Raw genomic sequence first — 19,652 nt, forward strand, 5'->3', positions numbered from 1 at the left:
ATCGCACACGCTCACCGAGAAAACGATTTTGTTGCACATCGCATACACTTACACAACATAAAACATGCGTACGCCGTGAATCTTTAACATTCTTGCGAGCACAAAAAAAAAGCGAAGAGACATCGACGCGTGTAACAGTGTCGAACCCCTGTAACTAATTGTACTTTAATTTGTAAATAGCGCCAGCAAGACCGTGTGAAGTTGTATGGCTGTGTTCAAGGCGGCTCCTCTCTAACATTTTGCTTAGCAATATATTTATCAATCATGTTTCGGTCAGGTAACGAGTATACTAAACCGAGAGCGTAAAAGTCATGATTGTTTTGCGTGACGCGTCGGTAACGAACTGTGGGAATTACTTAACGCGCTAATCACCGATACGATCCACGAGTAACCACGTTTCTCTGTACTTGCTGCATACAGAAACAAATTTCACTGTACACATCGTTAATTACATTAACTAAATACAAACGTTTGCATAAAAAGTCCACGTCTGCATTCCAATTTCTTCCTTCGACACAACGAACGAGACTTGAAAGGAAGCTATTCATGTTCCTTCCTTGTTGATCGACGGTTTCTAGAAATAAATATAAAAAAGAAGTACCCGTAAAAAAATCCAACTCACAATTGGATTTTAATGGTGACAAAAGAATGTTCAGAAAAAGAAGAATGGTCGGGAGACCGTTCCAGGCTGGAACATTCGAATGATCGACGGGACTAGAATATTTTCCGCGTGTGGCGCTAGGAGGCCCGATGGCGGGCGGTATTCAACAGGCTGATATTTATAGATTCGAGAGTTTCGCGCAAACCTACAACGTTTTAGGCGTCAAAATTCAGTTCCTGTGTTCTCGACAGCACCGTATCGATGATCCATGGGCTTCGGTCCGTCGTGGTGAACCGAGACTTTCTATATCGTCGTGCCCTGTTCACCGGAAGCCTTGCGGGGGAACGCATACGGATCAATCGGTGTGCATTCATCGACGAACGTGCGACCAGCAGAGACGTGTAGCTGACGTTTACGACATCGCTGGTACTGCTTATGGTAGCGAGAGACAATGAATCGCCCGAACGAGAACGGAGTCCGAAAACGGAAGAAAACCCGGTTCCATCTACCACGTTCTAGAGGCACTTCTCCGACGCAACGTTTCCTCCCTCGCGCATTAGTCACCCTTCAAATTTGTCAGTGAACGAGAAAGAGAGAGAGAGATAGAGAGAACGAAAGGTCCCAGTGGTGCGTCGAACGTCGTGGGTTTTCGATAGTCTACCTTTTTTTAGATTGTCCTCAAGGATAGGAACAGTGGCCCTCTGTTCGAATCTCCGCGGAGGCTGCTTGCCAGCGTTGCCTAGTCGATGTTGACGGTTGTTTATCGTTTGCCAATCGCTGTACCAGCAAACGAATCTCGATCATTATCTTGTTTATCCTCTATTTAATGTTACGACTGCGTGATCATTGATTCCTGAAGAATGCTTCCTGACGTCCAACAGAAAACGCTCCCGAGATGCAGAACTTCTAGTTTAGCGACCTTGAAGGAACGGTGTCGCGACTATGAACTCTTTCTTCTCGACGAACTTTAGCAAATGACGAGGAGCAGACTTGTACTCTCCGGAGCGAGAAGTTAACCTTGAATCCTTCAAGATGATGTTCACCGGTGGTTCCCATGCCAAGAGGTGGAATACTGGTGGCAGCGCATCCTCGAACCGGAAGTCTTCAGCGGATCGGAAGTCATCGGCAGACCGTAAAAGTCCGCAGACCCGCGCGCCTGCAGAAGGCTACATTTACAGGTGAGCCGACCGGTACGTAGTCGTCGAAAACAGTGTACCAGAGTTGGGCAAATTTGATTTGTAACACTTGGATTTCACGTTCCGAAGCTCTTAATATAATCAAATAGAATTTTGTCCATTAAATGCCTAACTCTAGTGTACGATCTCATCTACGATTAATTAACTAAAGTATCCTTGGTTCCTGATCGAAATCAATACTTCAGGACACGAGTTCCTATTCTAAACCCGGCGGACCTGCCTCCATCGACGTCCACCGGCAAGACATACGTGTACAAGACCAGGGTCCCCAGAAGGGACGTTACCGCAGCGGTTGCAGTTGGCCAGGGGATCCATGAGAACGTTGGTGGCGCTATCACCAGAAGAAGAGGAGCGGTGAAGCAGAACAAGGTGCATGTTGTTAGAGGTCATAAATTGGTTGCCAAGTTCTTCAGGCAGCCGACCTTCTGCGCCTTCTGCAAGGACTTTCTCTGGTAATTGTTCACCGCTTTTGTACCATGATCGGACGTTTACTTCTGGATCGGTGGCAGACATTCGGTAGGCAGGCGATGAAGCGGCTACTTGTCGAATGCCTGTAGCAGTATATTAGGAAACGCACTCCTTAAGTAAACAGACGTTCATCGAATGTACTCGGCTCTAGTTCTAACACGTAGTTGGCTGCTAACAACACGGAGCGGGTCTCTCCATTTATCATAAAACAGCGACTGCGGAACGCAGTGGTTTTATACAGGTGCATCTAAAAATAGATTAGCATTATTCAAGTATCGGTCACTTCGTGTTGTAACGTCTACGCTGATTAATCTATGCGCACTCGCTCTTTCTCCTTCTCTCTCTCTCTTTTTCTCTCTGTTTTTCTGTCGCAGGGGATTCGGCAAGCAGGGCTACCAGTGCCAAGGTAAATACCGGAAGTGATCCTTGATCCAGTCTATTGTTCAAGTCTGTACGACATCCTTGATCGTCAGGATAGTTTTGCTTACCTCAGGGTGTTCCATGACTCCGAATGACATGTCAATGAACGCAAAGAATAGAATATTACATCTCAATTGTTCTGTTCGCTACCTTCTCTGTAATTTCTTGAGAACATTTTCCAAATATTATTGCGACTTCTCCGAGGCGCTGTATGACCCTGGAAATAATATCAATGGGCGCAAAGAACAAAATTTTGTACCTTAACCTGGAAAAAGTACTTGCTCTATCGTTTGTCCTCTAACTAATGGATGATATTTACGCGTGTTCCAGCCTGTCAAACGGCGGTGCACAAGAAGTGCCACGACAAACTGTTAACCAAGTGTCCAGAAAGCGGAAGGGAATCAGAAAACACGATAGTAAGTGTCTTTCACTGGCCAGAGACCCGGGAGCAGCATCCAGAAAGACACGGCCAAGACTGTTCCGTTCCATCATCGGGGATCGTCGAAAATCGAGCAGCGTTTTCCTGGAACGCAGTCAATCTTCTCTAAACGGAAACACGATTGTTTGTTTGCTCGGCGATGCGGCTCCGTGCATCCACCTAGATTCTAGACTGATTTACGAAACTGCCTTCTATTTTCATGCTCGATCTACGACGATCCTCGCGCCATACTCCTTGTGGAATTTTTCCATTGAAAAGACCGTTTGGTTCCTATATCGAATATTCTGCAATCTGATCGAAGATTGGACAGAATAATCAAACAATTAACCGTTGATACTGGATGGATCTTCGATCAGGTCGCCCCCGTTATCTCTCGGTTTAAGGTGCAAAACTGTTCGAGACGTAAGAGTCCGATGGATCATCATCCTTCCTATTTATACGATCTGCTCAGGCGGAAACGTTCTAATTCTGTTGATACTTGTTCAATGGCAGTACTTGAGGGAGCGTTTCAAGGTAGATGTGCCTCACAGGTTTCGCACCCACACTTTCATGTCACCAACATTTTGCGACCATTGCGGATCCTTATTGTACGGCCTGTTCCGGCAAGGGCTCAGGTGCGATGGTAAGTAGCCAATCCGGGACGTGTCCTCGGCAATCTTCGGTTACCTTCGCGAGCCTCGGAACTATTGTACAGTGCGATACTCTACCAATCTAGGAGACCAAAGTTCATTAACATTGTTCTATAAAGCAGATACATGTGCGAATTTCTTTGCATATTTCATACGGTGCTATTGTCGTTGTAGTCAAAGCTAGAACTGCCGTGAACATGATGCATCATGAATGTTAAATAAATTTGTAACTGGGAAAGCCCAGCTAATTTTGTTCGAACGGATTGTTGAAGTGTCGCACAGCGCTGTGATGATTTTGTAGAGGTGTGACGACAGCACGAATAGGAATGTAATGTTAGCGACGTGTCTGGATCTTACGTTTCGGTTTAGACCAGTCACCTGTCCATTTCTATATTAAATTGTCCGCAGAACCGAGAATAGCAATCGTCATTTGTCGCGCTGGCTACTTCAAAGTTTCTCCGAGCTTGATCAACAATGGGCGTCAAAGAGAGAACGACTTTTTGGCTCGTTCCTCGTGAAATAATCCACGAAAACCGCGTCCGCGATTCGTCTCCGCTTGTCTCTCTACGCCTGCGTGTTTCTCGTTTGCATGCGTGTTTCTCGTTTGCATGTGTGTGTACGCTGCGCTTCGCATAAATATTCGTGTAACACTCCCTTCGTTGTACCCTCGCCGAAAATTCGCGTGGAGCTCTTTTGGCATTCGTTGCAACTTGCTTACGTTTGTCGTGGCCGCTTGCTGCACGTGAAAAACCGTTCCCTAATTAAACAACGATCGACAAAGGAATTCCTGGACCGCTAGATCACAGACAACACACCGATTAACTTGTACAGACCTGCAACCGAAATGTTCTGCCAACAATTGAAATTTCAAAATACCTCCAATGACCGCTCCCTTCCACTTCTCTAAAGATAAACAATACACGGTACTGTGTGCATATTTTTGCGCATCGATGTTCTGCAGTCCGCTGCAGTCTCCACGATCTTCCATTTCGCCAGATACCTAGAACATAGTATCAGCATCTGGATCCACAGTCTAAATGTTATAAGTTCTGCTAGGAAAGCTAGTACTCACTGTGTCTCGAAAAGAAATCCTGAGACAAGGGGTAACATCGTCAAGCTGAAGCTCTTTGCTTATGGAAAATGCTAAAGAACTAGAGAAGCTACAGTTCTCCAAGGATGTGTTAGCGGAATCACTGTATCCCGTGGCCCTCTTTGCAGGATAGTGCAGAGAGGGAGAAATCTGTGAAATATTTGTTTCGCAGAGACTGTACGGGTTATTAGAGTCCAGCTAGTATAGTTAGGCACTAGGAAAAGTCTCGCACACTAGACTTCTATTATTACACTGGGTCGCTGGCTTCGACTCAGTCGGTGTTGGCTGGCTGAACCGCGAGAACGTCTCCGCGAACACCTGAGGGAACGCGATTCCGCGATTCCCTCCGATGTGCTGTGACTCTCAGTCGTCTCGAGATAGTGGCAACGAACAGCTGCTACCGTATTTCCACCCGGTGCTCGATCACCCGCGATATTCTATCTCGCACGTGAACACGCGCGTCTTTCTGGATTCGCAAAATGCCGTACTACGGGGACGGGTTGCCCTATTACTATGGGGGTGCCTTCGCCAACCACAGCTCGTTAATGACTGGAACGTCCCGGTAAGCCGATCCATCTGCAACTTGTATGCTCGATCCGCGTTTCTACTTCCACCATTCTTACTATACCCCATAGACTGCTCCCTTTACCGGGGACCATTGTTCCGTCGTGACAAGTTTGCATTTGAGACGATTAGTCTCTTTTATTCTCAATTTCACATTTCATATTTCTAGTCTCTTTTATTCTCAATTTCACATTCACGTTCGTAAAAATGGGACAACTTTCTAAAATAACTTTTAAAATTCGTCCAAACGATTTCAACTTTTCTTTTACCCACATAACGCGTGTGTAAAATTCCTGTGGCAATTGCAATATATTGGAGTTATTAATAAAACAGCGAAAGATGCTTTTCACAATTTTTGTCTGTATTTGAGAATTTAGAAAATGTATAGCGCATTCTTATACGAATATTCCAACCAATTAATCCCTCTGATCGTTTGCTCCAATTTTTAACAAATTATTCTATTCGATGGTACAGAAACTTTTCATTTGAGATATACTGTACAGGCAGACTACCCGCGGTAAATTCTCCTAGTCTAATTTAACGGTTGCACAGAGACTTTCCTTGCAAAAAATTCCTCCAAATATTTTCCAGTCTCTTCTTCAGCTTCTTTGGTGTAGTTCATCCTGAAAAGATAGTGAGTTTAAGCAGATCTTTTGTGAAACAAAGAGCAGGATAGCTTCTAGAGAGATCTTATTTTTGTTCGTGAGTTATTTGCATACTTTGCAGCGGAGTATAAATAATTTTTTGTAAAATTTATGTGTCCTTCCTCTGTCTGCGAATGTCCTCCAGTCTTCGATAATGGGATTTTCCTGAAAAAAAGTAGCCGCCGAGTCGTAAAACAATATTCGAACCTCTCCCCAAATGTTTGCTCAATCGAGAAATAGAGATATTTGACAGACGTTACGATTTTTTGAGTAAACGATATCTTCGGAGGCGTGCTGTCATCTTAATTTGTTCTAGCATCGCCTGTCAGACAATCTGGTTTGTTTCTCTTACCCCCGAGGTTCACTGGACGGCGGCGAATATTTCTCGGAATCATTTCCAGCGTTTCAATATTATTTTAATTTTTTTTCTTGTGAAATTGAAAAGAAAAAAAACGTCGACCGCAACAGCTTCGGCAGTTCTGCCGTTAATAAAGCATAGTAATCGTTCCTCGGATGCAATCACGGCAGTCGTTCGAAAATAGAGATGTCTCTCGATCCTCTGAACGCTTGTTCCTTCATCCAGCCTCTATTTCCGTCCCTTTGTTCAATATCCGCAGCACCGCAGACAACATTCCGAGAACAACGGCAAACAAACGCCTTTCTCACGTTCGTCGTGGAAGCTTCTCTCCTTCAAGGAATTGTCCTTCAACAGTATCAGCCCCCTCGACACACGAATTAAACGAAATTCGATTTAGCTTTATACAGAATTTAATGCATCCATTTAAAACAATGGATATTCGCCGATAATGATAAATAGTAGTTAACCCTACGCGATGTACAGTTGCATTTGAAATAGATGACATTTTTGTACGTCAATAAGTTCGCTTTCGAAGAGTTACTGCAGCTCGCAGGCATCCGCACAGCGCATTATTTTGTAACAGCGAAAGGTTGACAAATTCTGCTATCGAGAGCAATGTTGGTGTGCTTCAGAATAGTACCGCGATCTTGGAAATCGGTCGGGGCGTTTTGGCAAGCGGCGGATATGACACATGATCCGTCAAACCCCGGTAACTCATTAGCAGAATGTAACGACGGCGATTAATCCGTCGGTCGGTTGGCGGATAAATCATTTCGGTTTAAGTGGGATCGGGCGTGTTTGGTCGCGTCGCGTCGAGGATTCGCGTCGAAGAACTGCATATCGGGAGAAACCTATCGGTGTAAAAATAGCGCGGTCGCGGAAAATGTCTGGACCCGCAATCTCGGCATGGTAAAACCTCGGGAACGCCGAACGCTCCCATTGCCAAAAAATATTGCCGCGGATACACCGGCGCAATTACACTCCGAGTCCGACGGGAAAGATTGATGGTTTACGTTTGCGCGACTGGCAGAACCGGTGGCCGAAGCGGTGGTCGGAGAGGAAGTTACACGCCCGATGAAAACACTGGGAGACCGCTCTCGAAATATTTTTAAAAGCCAGACGCCGAAAATTTCTGCGGACGCTAGCAAATATTAGATCATCCGAGAAGATCACCCACTTTTACGTAGTTTCCATCCGATCTCTTGGCAGAGACCTGACATAACCTAATTTTTTAATTGAGTCGCCTTGGAGTTAATCTCAATATGCGGTGAACAGACAGCGATACGTCCGCAGGTACAACCCAAAAAATGTTAATAAGAGAATAACACATCTGGAGGACAGAGTATAATTGTTATAGCATGTCTCTGTACCTTGTGGGCTGTTGCATTATGCAAACGGACTATCATTCGCCTGCTATGCGACAGCCTGCAATTGTTCCTACTTTCAATCTATCTAGTTTGTTGCAACGAGTCGAACCAGATGATTTAATACTTATAACCTGTTCTCGATACTATCGTCACTGGTATTCAGCAAACAACCACTCTGGTTCCTCACCTAAAACAAAGCTCGAATCAGTACCTTCAAAAACATAACCTGACATAACCTTCAGATACTTTCAACAATTGAGACAAAAAATGTAAATTGAAAGGAAAAGCTGAATGGAATAGTCCACGGGTAGTCGAGTCATCGTATGAGATAATACGCGAAGGGTAGAAACATCTCCGCAATGGTTCCTCTGTGTCATCATCCGCGACGCGTGCCCATTAGCCCCCGGTGTGTCATCGCGGACATACGACCGATTCATGAATCGACTGGCCTGTCAATCATCCCCGGTCATGGCCGGGCCAGAGATCTAGAGGCATGATCGAGCACAGTTAACAAGTGTTCTCGCGATTCTGCAACGTAATGCACCGCGAAAACAGAGCTCTGGCATTGAAACGATGCGGCGGGTACAAAGAGCTTATCAAGCTGTTGCGTTGGACGTTCGTTGCCCAACCGTGCGAGTGACTGGCAACTTTTTTTACGAGCTGCACCCTAGATTTTTAAGCTCCTTTAAGATTTCCTATTAAAGGTAAGGTTTCCTATTATCACAAAGAGCACAGTTTAAAATGTAATGAGAAACAAGTCGGAATTGTAGATACTGTTGAAGAACGAGCTATGCCACTGATCTCTAGAAAAATCTAGAGGAATAAATCTTCTGAGATATATGCAAACATACCCTGTAGCGAGAGAAAGAGAGAGGAGATTCCACGCGGTTAGGGGTTCGTAAAACTGATCATCTCGATCGCGTTAGATCCTTCCACACGCCGTTGTCGAGGTTCTCCCCGCATCTGTCGACGATCTCCGAGTCGCCGTTGAGTACATTGAGACGATACTCCCCTGTGGGAGTCCCCAGCCGACCGAGACGCGTGATCGACACCGCGGACATCGACGTATCGACGCCCAGGGTGCTCTCCGGGGATGGCGGTCATCAGAGGAATCGTTTGCGTCGTGACAGACCTACCATCAAGATCCGATCGCAGGCGTTGAAGGACAACCCGGCGTTGAGGGAGCACAACGAACGACACGAGAAGTCGGTGGGCGAGCTGCTGGTGGAGAAGTTCCTGATTAAGGACAAGAAACTGGACGAGGCGGAGAGGCGGCTGCAGCTGTTCCACCAGGTCAGCCTGGACACCGAAGAGGACGGGAGCGAGGAGCAGGCCGGTATTCAGCAGCAGGTGGGCAAGATCACCAGGCGTTTTACCAGGAGACGCTCCTCCGCGGATATACAATTGGATCCCGAGCAACTCGAGAAGGAGATCGCTTATGCGCAGGTGGAGGCGAAGGTGTTGGACACTCTGGTGGCCGAGGAGCAGGCGGAGATAGAGAACGAAGTTCGCAGGGGTACCCTGATCAAGAAGGGCACCGTCGTCGGTCACAAGCCCGGCCCGGGGTTCTTCAGAGCCTTGGACAGGGACACCGCGTCGGCGTCGGCTTCGGCTTCCCAAGGCGAGGAGGACTCGACGGTGCAAAAGATGAGGAAGAGCCTGAAAAAGGTGAAGAAAAAGAAGAGGGCTGCCGAGAAACCACCGGACGACGAGCACGAGAGGGAACGCGGGTCTAGTACCTCGAGCGAGGCGTCCGTGGAACTTCAGGGCAACGAGATCGCGGAGAAGAAGCTGGACAGGCCGCTGGCGTTCAAGATAGAGGCCAGCAACAGCGTCGGCGACTTCTCTACCGTCTGGATCAAGGCTGACCCTGAGGTTACCGTCAACCGCGAACAATTCCGCGAAAGCGTCAAGATCCCGGCGCCTAGAAGAAAACTGGGTCTCCGCAAAACAGACCCGGGCAGCGTAGAAGAAGTCGAAGAGTCGGAGACGGAGGTGGTGCTGTTACCGGTTAAGAAGTCCTACGTCAAGGACACGTCGAGGAACAGCGTGTACTGTACGGTGAAGACGCCACCGGAGGTCTCGAGGAGCGATCCGATGAAGAGCTTGAAACCCGTCGCGAACGGCGTCGGCGCGTCGGAGAGAAAGGAGAAACCTGATACGACAGATACCTCGAACGAGGGTCCGGCAGTTTTTAATAACACCTCGGAGGAAGCGGCGCCGAAAAACGATTCGAAGACGGTTGCGAACGGTGTTGCTTCGGAACAGAAGGACGAACCGGAGATCCTGGGAGAGAATCTCCAAGTTTCCAAGGTCGTAGCCGAAGAGGTAAAACCGCAGGTGGCACTGAAAGAAAACAAGACCTTGAAAATTGACTCGCCGAAGGACCAAAAGACATTCTCCAATGGTGTTACCTGGAGCAAGAAAGAAAAGCCGGAAGAGCTTGAAGAGAAACCGCCGACTCCAGCTTCCAAGAATATCGTGAAAGAAGAGAGAGGACCAGAATCACCGAAGGGTACGGTCAGCAGCAAAGTTCCCTGGAGAAAGAAGGAGAAATCGGAGTATTTAGAGGGGAAACCGTCGAGTCCAGTTTCCAAGGACGTTGCCGAAGAAGAGAGGAGTCCTACCGTAACGTTGGAGGAGAACAAGACCTCGAAGCTTGATTCGCCAAAGAAGACGTTCGCCAACGGAGTTCCCTGGAGGAAGAAGGAGAAGTTGGAAGAGAAGCTGACGGTTTCCAAGAGCGACGTCGAGGAAAAGAAGAGTGCCGAGGAGGTGCTGAAACAGGGCAAGTCCTTGAAAATCGACACGCCGAAGCCGACGTTGGCCAACGGAGTTACCTGGAGAAAGAAGGAGGAGGCAGAGAAGCCGAAGGTTGCCGAGGACAGTGTCCCGTTGCCGAAGAAGGTGGAGGCGAAGCCGAATGTTGCCGAGGATAGTGTCCCGTTGCCGAAGAGGGTGGAGGCGAAGCCGAAGGTTGCCGAGGACACTGTCCCGTTGCCGAAGAAGGTGGAGGCGAAGCCGAAGGAGACCGATGCAGACGACAGCGTTGCTGGCTTGCCGAGGAAAGAGGACAAAGAGGACAAAGAGGTGTCGTTGGTCGAGCAGAAGAACGAAAAGAGGCCAGAGCCGCCGGGACCCAGAAAACTGTTGTCCGCGACCCGCGACCAGCCCGGGCCGAAGACTCGGGTCGCGTCGAGCGTGACGCTAGCTGTTGACCCGCTCGCCAGTGAAAACAGCGCCAGCGAAGCGCTCCCATCGGCCGCGGTCGGGCTGCCAAAACCGTCTAAAATTACTACGGATGAAAATAATGCCGTAGAAGCGCCAAAGCCAGCGTTACGAGGACCGGAGCAGCGGCTGGCAAAGGCAACGAAAACGAAGCGTGACGAGAACGTCGTTGACGGGGATACGTTGCCGGGAAATAAGGCTGGCAAACCGGTGACCTTGAGCGACGCCCACCCGTGCACCGACCGTCCAGGAGGACCCAAGGTTCCGGTGGATCCGAGCAAACCGGAGAATCGATCGGTCGCGACTCGTGCAACCGATGACGCAATCTCGCCGATCGATATCGTAACGAAAACAACCTTGGTAGAGGCGACCGACAAGAAGACAGAGGAGAAGAAGGTTTCGGCTGCGAAACAGCTCGTGGATGGTGCGTGTAACAAGGTGAACGAGAACAAGGAGGGCAAGCTGCTGTTCAAGGTTGTCAAAAGGCCGGAGGCGAAGGCGTCCAAAGACGTTGCGCCGAAAATCGAGCCAGCTGCCTGGAGGAAAAAGACGAAGAGCAGCGAGACGATCGGTGATACGAAAACAGTGACGGAAGAGTCTCCGACCAGCAAGATGCCGGTGGATAAGACGAAGGTGTACGAGTGTTTGAATGGGGAGACCGGTGGAACGTTATCGAAGAGCACGTCAACGGAGTCGATAGACTTCTGGAGCGAGATCAAGGGTCCGGACAGCCCCAGAGTGGGCAAGTTGGCGAAAGGATTGAATTTCCTCGGTTCAGAGCAGGTCGAGGACCTCGCAGAAGAAGAAGAAGAACTGGACAAGAAAAAAGAGAGCGATGCTAAAATAAGCGTCGCCGGTGTCGGTACACCGCCGCTCAGTAACGTTCCTGTGATCGGCCAGGAACCCGACGAAGCAGCGCCGTCGAGCCCGGCTCCAAAGGAGGCGAAGAAGAGAAAGAATCTGTTGATACAGATCGACCGGTCAGCGGACGCATATTCGACGATCAAGAGGACACCTCTGAAGAGAGAGGACTCGATGGCGTCGACGATCTCGGCTAGATCGAACCCCGGTACACCGGATACCGCTATACCGGGATCTCAAGTGGCCACACCTGTGTACGAGATTACGGTGCCGATGATAAACATTGTGGAAGTTGTCACGCCTAAGAACGCCGATCAGTCGCTGAACCTCGAAGAAGACGACGGTGCTAGAACGCCGACGAACGAGTGGCCGGGTAATGGTCCGTCGAAGATTTCCAAATGGGACAACCACAGCGACCTCTCCAACGTTGATCAAATAGACCAGGACGCGACCCCGGTGGCTTCCAAGGTCGGCAGCGCGGCAGCTACACCGGAGGACACTCCGCAAGGTACTCCGGAGTCGTCTAAAAAGAAAAAGGTGGTCAGAAAGAAGAAAGCTTCGACGACCAAGAAGAGCTCCGCCAAGGACTCCAAGAAAGAATCCAAGAAAGAGTCGAAGAAGGAGACAAAGGAATCGAAGAAGAGCTCGGCGAAGGCCCAGGATAGCCTGAAGCCGACCGCGGAGACCAAGTCTTCCTCGAAGACGAATACAAAGCTGGCGAACCCCAGCCCGAAGCCTCTCGATCTTATCAGGATGTTCTACACCACGCCGTCGGCCTTGCTGACCGCCACGCCCAGGGATCTCTCTAAAGTCCGCCGAGCGAAGGTCAAGAGACGGAAGCATCATTCGAGGACCCCTTCGGTGAGCAGCGACAGCACCGGAAGTACCACCAGCACTGCCACCACAGGCAGCACCGACGGCAGCAGATCCACCTGCACGGAGCTCGACGACGACCCCGATAAGAGAATGAACTCCACCAGGAGCAACGACTCCGGGTTCGACGGATCACCGAGAATATCTAGTACTTGCTCTTTTCCGGTTATTTTTGCACTGATCCCCTTTCATCGTCTACGACCTCTCCAATCATCTTCGTAACCTGATTTTTGCACCGCAACTTTGTGCTCTTGCGCGCTTGTGTGTTCCGCCTGTTAAAAATATCTTGTATTCTCTAACGTGCATGCTTCTTTTTGTTCTTCATCGTCTCGCATTCCTCCAGGAGACAGAATCTGCTGGAACAATAATAACTGTTGTTGAATTGCGCTTGCGATTGATCGAACGATACCAAAAAAATATTTCTAATTACTAATGTTTTCTTGAATTTCGGCTTCTTACTTTAAAAAAAGAACCGTGCCGTCAATCGTTATTCGACGTGGATTTTTTAAACGGAGAATAAACATTTGAGTTGGACAGGTGCCAAAAACGCGTCTAGCTAATTGCATCGTGCAGAATTTTCCAAGATTTTGGAAAAGCGCTCGGTTACGTAGCTCCGGTTGCAATCGGGAGAGAAATTGATAAAGTCTGCATACAGAATGTTGAAAATAGAGCTATTTTCGTGATCCTTCCCCGATACCAATCACGAAACAGTTCCTTTTCAGGCATTTTGCAATTTCTGCCTGAAAGTTTACAGGTTATGTACAGGTTTACAGGTATAATCTCTACGCGTTTCGTTATCGATTAACCTCAAAAGGGATAGGGTTTTCTGAAATTTGCGAATCAGGCTACTCCGTCTAACTTTCGGAGCGCCTGGTATCCATCCGGCGAATCGATATTACATAAGGTCGTTGCCACAGTGTCAACGACTTCGTACGCCAATTTATTTACAACCGGAAGTGCGGTCGTGCGCGTTCGGGAATTCAACGAATCCTTCCTGGTCGCCTCTTGGCTTCGATACCCTAAGACAGGTGTCCTTGGGACCGTGCTCGGTGGTCTCCGAGCCGCGGTCCAAGCACAATTACCGAACCAGGAATGGTGAACCACGTTCGGTGTCGATCCGGGACTGGTCCGCATGGTTGAACAACGCGACACTATTTATAAAACGCGAGACGCAGTTTGCATAACAATATTCAAGGCTTCGCAGCGGAGCCGGGAGATGGTGCGAACGAGACTTTCGCGTTAAATTTAGCGAATCGTGCACAATAATTAGACACCGCTTTCCGCGGATCCGCAAAGTGTTCTGAACGGGAGAACAAAAGTCATTCGAAAGCCTGCACCAGAACTATCGGAAGCGTCGGAATACATCGTCGCGATAGTATATCTATGGGACTCTGGTCCGTACACGGATTCATTTGCGTAATTGCTACAGGTAAATCACGATCATCGGTTTTATCGCATGACGTTTCTAATGCTAAAACTCTTCTGTTGCTGTCGTTATTAAATTCTGATTCTATGCGCTGGTTCCGCATAAGTTCACGTATATTTGGAAGAAAGAAAATAGCATAGATTTGCGCAAACTACGTCACGAGTCCATTTTGGTTAACAGTATGTACATTGTATCGCTAGAAACGAAACTGTAGTCCCTCCAAATGATTCCGCGTTTCGGCGTCAGTGCCCAAGAAGCATCGTGAGACGACAGATATCCGTGCGCGTGTTATCCGAGACTCGTAAAAGGTAACCGAATCGAAAATGAGCGAACCGTGCATGAAAATCGGGTCTATTAACGATTCGTTGATACAGATTGCGACATGGCGTGCCACAAGAAATGCGAAAAGCTCACCGGGAACCTTTGCGGTTTGAACCAAAAGCTTGTGGCGGAGGCTTTGCAGGCGGTGAAAAGGGGTGAGTGAGCAATGCACCGATGCAACGAGTTGGTTCAAGTTCGGAAATTCTATTTAAAAGCGGCCGTCTAGTTGAAAGCTCGGTCCGAATGACGCAGCACCGTCTTCGTTTAATATTCAAAGACCGTTTCTCGGATCTCCCTAAAAGTACTATTTTAAATTTATTATAAATATCAAGAAAATTATTTGTACAACCGTGTCTTGAAACTGTCACTGTCAACATCTTCGACATTTACGTTATTCGCTGTGATTGTATCCGATGGAGCTACACAGTCTTGACAGAGACAAACGTAGTTAATAATAAATGGTACTTTCATTACTTTATTAAACTTTCGATCCACGAGCATGGATTCTCCTTGTCTCGAGAGAAAAAGAAAACAATAGCTTTGTTGGTGCATTGCGTCGGCTGTCTAAAAGTAATTTCTGGGAAATGCAGCGAGTCGGTTTCATCGCACGTTGGCTGCGCTATCAGATACTTGGCTGGCGACGCGAGTGCATTCATCCACGACTACGCCGATCTTCCTCTTCCACGTGGACGTCATAAATCCGTTCGCCAGCCAATAAATAATTTTCGCGGTCGTTATCGCGCCGCAATCGCGATTACCGTCGCGGAAATTCGATTACATCACCGTTAAATCCGGTGAACGGCGCCGCGCCATCGCTCGAGCCCCTGCTCTTGTACCCCTAATCGATCACACGCGTCAACCCGAGTGCCACCGCCACGGTCACCGCTATTTTCGAAAAATGTCAGCCGGCCAAATCTCGCACGCTCGCTGCTTTCCATGGATCACGCATTTAATTACATTGCAACTGGTTAAATCCAACGTTGACACGCCTTTCTAATTAACCCGTTCGCCACCGCAAAAAATTACAATAGAATCTTACTTGTTGCGAGCGGCGGACGCGTCAATTTTACAATTTAAACGGACATTTGCATAGTTCGCAGGCCACGCATGCCATCCCGAGACTGAGACCACCTTACTGTCTACTAATAAGAGTGTGTCTCTCCTGGAAATGTTCACGAAGAAGTGTATATATTAATTAACATCGTTCTGCTGATAAATTCGCAGCGCCCTCGCAATCGTCGGACACCCAGAGGAACTCCGACTCCTCGGACCACTTCCCCAGCGGGCGGATCACGCCGCCAGCGACCAATCTGCCAAGATTCAAGAAATACGCCGTCACGGACTTCAATTTCCGCAAAGTGAGTCTCGATCGTAACGCGGCGGACAATCCGTTGGACGGTCTCGTTGTTGGTCGTTTCGCCGGTGGTTTAAATAGTCGCCAGTTACTGGGAAACCGGAGGAAGAAAGTCGTCCGCGAGTCACGCGGTGCAACGCGTCTAACTATACCTGCAAATATAGTTTTCGGAAATTTACGAGCGGCTCGGTGAAACGCGTTTGGCTCGGACCCTCGTACCGCGATGAAAGCTAATACGGATCATGTGTACACGAGAATCACGTGAACCGGTTGACTCACTCTAGCTAGCGGGAGATCGATTCGCGATCAGAAAAATTCGCGACGATCGAAATTCTGTAAGGTGAACGGTGCACAATGTGCCCGACGCGGTCTTCGAGTTATTTAAGCTGCTCGAAATATCGTCTTCCGCCGGAGGAATAATTTGCCATTTATTAAACAGCATCGTATGTTCTCGTTGAAATATTCTTTTAATTCTTCTCCAAGTTGCAGAGCGAAGACGCGTCGCGACCCGTTAAGTATTCATCAACAAGCGAATTTACTCGCAAAAATGTTTAAAACAGACACGGATTTCGCGGCGAACCATCACGCAAATAGATCACCCGAATTAGCACCACGCAACGCATTATTTTTAACAGGCGGGGGCACTATCTCACGTACAGCACTCTCTTGCTTTAGCCGCATGAACTTTCCACCGTGTGCCGGTTCCTCGGCCCTTCGCAGACCTGAATTCTCCCTCCTTTTATCCATTAACGAGAGCCGCGCACCTGAAACATCGGGAATAACTGTACACATTGTATAATCTCTAACGAGGATTGATAAGTCACATATTGATATCGTATAAATATTATTCTAGGTCCTGGGAAAGGGCAGCTTCGGCAAAGTGCTGTTAGCAGAATTGAAAGGCACAGAATGCGTGTACGCAGTGAAATGTTTGAAGAAGGACGTGGTGCTCGAAGACGACGACGTAGAGTGCACTCTCATCGAGAGGAAGGTTTTGACACTGGCGACCAGGCACCCGTATCTCTGTCACTTGTTCTGCACCTTCCAGACGGAGTCGCACCTGTTCTTCGTTATGGAGTACTTGAACGGCGGCGATTTGATGTTCCACATTCAAAAATCGGGTCGGTTCTCCGAGGTCAGGGCCCGGTTCTACGCCGCGGAGATCTGGTCCGGCTTGAACTTCCTCCACAAGAAGGGAATCGTTTACCGGGATCTGAAGCTGGACAACGTTCTCCTCGACTTTGAAGGTCACATCCGAATCGCGGACTTCGGCATGTGCAAGTTGCAGATCTTCCTGGACAGAACGGCAGACACATTCTGCGGAACGCCAGACTACATGGCTCCAGAGGTATTAAATTGTTCCATTGTGCTCCTCGAAATAGACGCGCGAACCTATTGCGGAAAATAGTTCGAACGATTATATAGAATTAACGTAGCGTGTACAGAATATCCTTTTTAACTGTCTGAGGTCAAGATACCTAGATTCTAAATTTACCCGGCCAGTTGGCCAGGGGTCTTGTGCAAGGATTGAGTCAACAGTGTTTCAAATAACAACAATTCGTCAGTCTACCCGAGTTATCCGGCGCTCGTTTCCGCATTGCAGATCATAAAGGGACTGAAATACAATCAGGCGGTAGACTGGTGGTCGTACGGCGTGCTGCTCTACGAGATGCTGACGGGACAGTCGCCGTTCTCCGGCTGCGACGAGGACGAGCTATTTTGGAGTATATGCAACGAGCGGCCGTTCATACCGCGCTACCTCAGCCAAGACTCCACGGACATGCTGCTCTGTCTTCTGGAGAAAGACGCCGGCAAAAGGCTCCCTGGCCACGACATCGCCTATCACGCCTTCTTCCAGGTACTGCCTCGAATGAAGAGACTCTGTCGGTCGAGAGATTCGAAAGCAGCCATTGATTAGCCATTGAATAGTTCTATCGGAATGGTCCGAAGTGGTTTGTACAGAATGAAAAAAAATGTTTCAGTCGTTACCGTGGGACCGTTTGGAGAGGAGACAGCTGGAGCCACCGTTCAAGCCGGCCCTGGAACACACGCTGGACACAAAGTACTTCGACACAGCGTTCACGGCAGAAAGGCCACGGCTGACTCCCGTACCTGAACAGATTCTCACCTCGATGGACCAGGGAGTGTTCCGTGGTTTCTCCTACACTAACCCGAACGCGACGGACTGAAGGCGCGTGCCTTTGGGGGACTCAAACGAGAAAACTGTACAGTTTTTCCACGCGTCGACAAGGTCCGACGATGTGGTGTTCGCAAACAACCGGTGATCTCCTTCGTTCGCCATCTGGAATTAGGAAAGTTCAGTCCTGTTTCCAAGAAGGATTACAGAGAGGAGAGAAAACGGGGAGCGTATCGACTTCTCCCGCCAGTGCGGTTCACGCTAGATGATTGCGACGATTAAAACACCGGAGGCGACGTTCCTAAAGCTTGTACTCGCGAGGAGTCAGGCCACAGAGATCTATTGCTAGGTTTTGTATAACGTAGAGACGATAGAGAGCGGTTAGACTATGAAGTGGGGAGTTCGGAGGTGTTCGAGAGCTTCGAAGCTCCAAACAATACCTTCTTTTCTACGCGAATCTCTGTTTAAAGAACGCCTCGGCTCTCCCTAGTGTTCCGTCTTTTTTTTTTAAACCCTCGCCCGGCTAATTTGCCCGGCCGACAATCGTCTGTTTCAAATATAACGCATGGACAATCTCGGATGTGTACAGAATCATTGAAAGCGGAGGCTCCCGGGACCGGAAGACAACCAAGTCGCGGCGCGAAGTTTTCAAAGTAATTTGCCCGCCGCGGTCAAGTTATTAATATACGAACTTATTATTTCCGTCGCCCATAGACAGCGTCTCGGGCGTCTTCCATCCCCGCGGACTTCTTGTTTCCCCCCTTGCGTTTCCGGTGGCTCGTGTCGCGGGACCACGTTTTGCTCACCGTTTCCTCGCGGACCCTAAACTTTCCATTCGACTCCCACGTTTTCTGCTCTTTCTCCGTTTCCCAACCATCCCCCCTTTGCTCCCTCCTCGTCTGCGGTTTTCATCGTTGGCCACGCACACTTGGCTCCGTGCTGACTGCACGCTAACTTTAGCACGCCGAGGAATTGGCGAACCACCGTGTCTGCCAGCGGTCGGACCAAAAGCCCATCGACGCTTGCGGCTGATAACGATGGTCCGTGTACGATCTCGCTGCTATCTGAAAAACAGGATGGATCGGTACAGACAATTTTAATGTTTCAGGGCTGTATAATAGCATTTAAAGTTATCTCGACGCCAGAACAGATTTAGCAAGTCCCTTTAAGCGCGTAGGGTTCAAATAACTGAGGACAAGAAAACGAAGATACACTTGGTTGCCAGAGTGGCAACTAATGAGACAATTAACCGGGTAAGTGATCCAATTGGTCCGTTTCGACATGGTCGGATCCCGGCAACTAGATTAATTGCCAGATAAGCGTTCGAGATCCACGAAACGGAGATCGTTTACCTATCTCGGATCTTTCTTTCGGCTGTTCAAAGACTGTGCTTTGATGTCGGAGCCAGGGAAGCGACCAAGCGAAAGGTTAAAATATGAACAGGGATAAAAGGTAAGCTTCTGCGAACCCGAGATGGGATCTGTCGGTGAAACCAACTGAGTAGAGCAAGAGAAGGAGAGAAAGATAGAGAGAGAGAGAGAGAGAGAGAGAAAACGGGATGAGTTCAGCAGCTAAATAACACAGAATTGATGCGAAGAGAGATTTAAAGAGTAGGAGAACGTCACAAAAACTGACGCGCTAAGAGGATCGGTCAATGGACCCTGAATCCGCCGTAT

At 48.5% G+C, this 19,652-nt stretch overlaps 1 protein-coding gene, 1 long non-coding RNA gene and 1 pseudogene across 4 annotated transcripts; 2 read left to right on the plus strand and 1 right to left on the minus strand.

Moving 5' to 3' along the window:
- Positions 1-806: 806 nt before the first annotated feature.
- LOC144472254 (uncharacterized) lies at positions 807-3,454 on the plus strand (annotated as a pseudogene). The gene is made up of 4 exons (XR_013494404.1): positions 807-1,779; positions 1,983-2,249; positions 2,640-2,671; positions 3,016-3,454. The product of XR_013494404.1 is annotated as an uncharacterized LOC144472254 (transcript).
- Positions 3,455-5,132: 1,678 nt separating this feature from the next.
- LOC144472253 (uncharacterized) lies at positions 5,133-18,551 on the plus strand. The gene is made up of 6 exons (XM_078185182.1): positions 5,133-5,405; positions 8,703-12,886; positions 15,710-15,843; positions 16,693-17,187; positions 17,443-17,697; positions 17,822-18,551. The coding sequence occupies exons 1-6, from the start codon at positions 5,323-5,325 to the stop codon at positions 18,026-18,028; spliced, it is 5,358 nt and encodes a 1,785-aa protein (XP_078041308.1). The 5' UTR covers positions 5,133-5,322; the 3' UTR covers positions 18,029-18,551.
- On the minus strand, positions 5,748-8,181 carry LOC144472255 (uncharacterized). Of its 2 annotated transcripts, none has more exons than XR_013494406.1 (3): positions 6,404-8,181; positions 6,127-6,216; positions 5,748-6,030 (listed from the first exon to the last, which is right to left on the minus strand). It is a non-coding gene; the product is annotated as an uncharacterized LOC144472255 (long non-coding RNA). The 2 variants fall into 2 exon arrangements; XR_013494405.1 differs by having other exon boundaries at positions 6,312-8,181.
- Positions 18,552-19,652: the final 1,101 nt, after the last annotated feature.

Source organism: Augochlora pura, chromosome 7 (assembly GCF_028453695.1).
Source record: "Augochlora pura isolate Apur16 chromosome 7, APUR_v2.2.1, whole genome shotgun sequence".
Taxonomy (NCBI): Eukaryota; Metazoa; Arthropoda; class Insecta; order Hymenoptera; family Halictidae; genus Augochlora; species Augochlora pura.

Bases quoted from the DNA above. Each gene is read 5' to 3' on its own strand.
- LOC144472253 (XM_078185182.1), top strand. From the start codon at position 5,323: ATGCCGTACTACGGGGACGGGTTGCCCTATTACTATGGGGGTGCCTTC. The intron at 12,887-15,709 runs GTACTTGCTCTT...ATAAATTCGCAG, and splicing joins CGGATCACCGAGAATATCTA to CGCCCTCGCAATCGTCGGAC. The intron at 15,844-16,692 runs GTGAGTCTCGAT...ATATTATTCTAG, and splicing joins CGGACTTCAATTTCCGCAAA to GTCCTGGGAAAGGGCAGCTT.